At 55.7% G+C, this 3,362-nt stretch overlaps 1 protein-coding gene across 1 annotated transcript in view; it reads left to right on the top strand.

The window, feature by feature from the left end:
* LOC107300152 (protein KIAA0100-like) overlaps nucleotides 1-3,362 on the top strand; it is a gene marked incomplete at its 3' end in the record, with an annotated part of 77,893 nt that overhangs the window by 69,717 nt on the left and 4,814 nt on the right. The window contains 4 exon segments of the mRNA XM_029286946.1: nucleotides 109-210; nucleotides 2,066-2,159; nucleotides 2,367-2,502; nucleotides 2,923-2,944. Of these exon segments, the coding sequence (XP_029142779.1) occupies nucleotides 109-210; nucleotides 2,066-2,159; nucleotides 2,367-2,502; nucleotides 2,923-2,944 (354 nt within the window).

Below are 3,362 nucleotides of genomic sequence, written 5' to 3'. Positions count from 1 at the left end.
TGGGCGCAGATGCGGCTGGACGTAAGTGCTGACCCCGACCCCCACCCCACCCCCGCCGGAGCCTCCCTGCGCTGACAGGGGTCTTCTTGGTCTCCCCCCCCCCCCCAGTACCAGGGCTGCCGCAGCGCCGTGGCCAGCTGCCTCGTGGCCCAGCGGAAGATGGCGGAGGAGGTGGTGGCTGCCCGGACTGAGAGGGCCCAGCACCAAGAGGCAAGGCTCCTTCCTGGGGGGGTGGCTGGAAGAGTGGGGGGGGGTCTGCTCCAATCCTTATGAGACCCATTGATTTCCTCACCCCCACGCACACTCATGTGGGCACTGTGCCAGAGGTGGTCCTTGACTTATTTATTTTATTTATTTATTATTTCAATTTATATCCCGCCCTTCTCCCGAAGGACTTACGACCACAACTGACCCCAACATTTCTGTTGCTGAGCGAAGGCATTTGTTAAGTGACTTTTGTCCCGTTTTGCGACTTTCCTTGCTGCAGTTGTTAAGTGAATCACTGCGGTTGTTAAGTCAGTCGCACGGTTGTTAAGTCAGTCTGGCTTCCCCTATTGATTCTGCTCGTCGGAAGGTCGCCAAAGGGGATCACCAGACGCTGGAGCCGTCTTCCATGTGAAAAACGGTCATCACTCACTTTGGTCAGCGTCGGCGTAACTTTGAACGTTCGCTAAACGAACTGTTGTAAATCGAGGACTGAGCTGCATCGCACTCCAACACACACCTCCGGTGTTGCAGATGATGTGCAGCTTTCCTGGGTCCCCAAAACTCGGTCCTTCCAGGTGTTCCCCCCCCCCCCCCATTTCCTCTGGCTTTCTTCAGCCTTAAAGCCTCATCCTTCGGCAAAAGTTTCGGGTGCGAAGTAACGCAGGTACTGGGGAAAAAAATGACTTATGGCCAGTCCTCACACTTACGACCGTCGCGTCATCCCCCACGATCACAGGGTCAAAATTCAGCCGCTTGGCAAATGTCCCGTATTTATGACGGTCGCAGCGTCCCCGGGGGGGTGGTCCCGTGATCCCCTTTTGAGACCTGACAAGCAAAGCCCCTTGGGGGGGCAGATTCACTTAACGACCGAGTGATCAACTTAACAATTGCAGCAGCAGGAAAGGCTGTAAAATGGAGCCAAACTCCCTCAACCATTGTCTCCCTTAGCAACAGAAATTGGGGGCTCTGTTGTGGTTGTAAGCCGAGGACTCTCTCCCTATATCTTTTGAGCTGAAGATAAGATAACCTTTATTGTCATTTTTTTACTGTGGGCACAACGGCACACATCAAAAAATGAAATTTAGTTGCCCGCTCTCAAAGTGAAACATACATGACACACACTTAAACATACTATGTACAACATATGTATACAGGCCCACACCCCTACATATACATAGCAAATAAATATTAAATACTGTCTCAATTCTAACCCATCAGCCACTCTGCAGACACTGGGACCTTCAAACACTGGAAGGTGCCCCCCCTCCAAAGGAGGGGTCTCCCGGACCCCCTCCCCAACATTCCCTCCATAGCAGGGGTCTCCCAGACCCCCTCCCCAACATTCCTTTTTTCCCTCCATAGCAGGGGTCTCCCGGACCCCCTCCCCAACATTCCTACCCAGCTGGCAAAATCCCCCTTTGGGGAAGGGGGAGAACGGCGTTGAGCTGATGGGCGTGCATCTCTGGGCTCACCCCCACTGCTGTGGCTCCCTGCCATGCAGGCAGGGACTACAATGCCCATGCCCTCCTATGTGACGTGCAGGTATGCCAGAAGCTGCTGTGGCTCCCTGCCATGCAGGCAGGGACTACAATGCCCATGCCCTCCTATGTGACATGTGCAGGTATGCCAGAAGCTGCTGTGGCTCCCTGCCATGCAGGCAGGGACTACAATGCCCATGCCCTCCTATGTGACATGTGCAGGTCTGCCAGAAGCTGCTGTGGCTCCCTGCCATGCAGGCAGGGACTACAATGCCCATGCCCTCCTATGTGACATGTGCAGGTCTGCCAGAAGCTGCTGTGGCTCCCTGCCATGCAGGCAGGGACTACAATGCCCATGCCCTCCTATGTGACATGTGCAGGTATGCCAGAAGCTGGAGGAGAGGACGGTGGAGCTAGTTGAAGCTCTGGGCCGGGTGAACGAGCTGGTGGAGACCAACAGGCGGCTGGACCAAGGTGAGCCCCAACGATGCGCTGCGCCCGGTTTAAAGCAGGCGCCGGGAATTGTGGTGCGCGCTGGACCTGGAGCAGAGTAGTCACCAAAGTTTGGCTCCTCTGGCTTGACCACAGATGGTGGGGAAGGAGGGGGGAGGACAAGCCCCTTCTGGGGGTCTTGCCCACCAAGATTGGGGGGGGGAGCTTGACCCCCTGACCTGTCCGCAGACCTGCAGGCCGCTGTGGAAAAAGCGAGGACCTCAGAATACCAGCTGGAGCAGCTGCAGGAGGAACAGCTGGCGCTCACCCAACAGCTGGAGGAGAAGAGGACGGCCGTCCAGCGGCTGCAGGACGAGACCGCCAGGTGAGTCCTGATGTGCTGGGGGGGGGCAGCAGCTTGGCTGCTTTCGCCAGCCTGCCGCCCTCCAGATGTTTTCAGCCATGGCTGCCGGGATTCCGACCGCTGCACCACCTCTGGATGGGTCTGGGGTCTGTCTTTTCTTTAATTTCACCTGGGGATTATTTACCAAGCTTGGCCACTTTTAAGACCTGTGGACTTCAACTCCCAGAATTCCCCAGCCAGCTGTGCTGGCTGGGGAATTCTGGGAGTTGAAGTCCACAGGTCTTAAAGTGGCCAAGCTTGGCCACCCCAGTCATAAATGGCCCATTCTTAAAAGGGCTGCCCCCAACCCTTGGGTTTTTTTATTTGGGGGTGGACTTCAGCCCCCTCCCCCAGGAATTGGGGCAATTCCCACACCTCCCCCCCCCTCTAATTCTCCCAAAGACCGAGTGAGACTCTTGTAGCGGTGAGGGGCTTTTGGGGAGGCAGCAACTGCGAAGACCCCCGGCCATTTGAGGGGTGTGTGAAGCTCTGAACCCACTTTCCATTTCACCATCAGTTATGCCCATCGGACGGAGGCACAGGGAGTCCTTTACTTACGACCGTCCGTTTAGTGACGGTTCGAAGTTGCACTGGCACTTAAAAAAAAACACGACGGTTTTTTTGCACTTACGACCATTGCAATGTCCCCGGGGTCGTGTGCTCAAAACTTCTTGGCAACTGGCTCGTATTTACGACGGTCGCTGTGTCCCGGGGTCGCGTGACCTCCTAACAAGCAAAGTCGGTGGGAAGGCCAAGCTTCGCTTAACGGCCTTCTCACTAACCATGGTCGTAAAATGGGGCAAAACTCACTTAAAAACGGCCTTGCGGCGCAGCATATAATA

The sequence above is a fragment of the Protobothrops mucrosquamatus genome, unplaced genomic scaffold (genome assembly GCF_001527695.2).
Source record: "Protobothrops mucrosquamatus isolate PMUCROS unplaced genomic scaffold, P.Mucros_1.0 scaffold6267, whole genome shotgun sequence".
In the NCBI taxonomy this organism is placed as follows: domain Eukaryota; kingdom Metazoa; phylum Chordata; class Lepidosauria; order Squamata; family Viperidae; genus Protobothrops; species Protobothrops mucrosquamatus.
The sequence above is the reverse complement of the archived record's forward strand: the minus strand, read 5'-3'. Positions and strand labels throughout refer to the sequence as shown.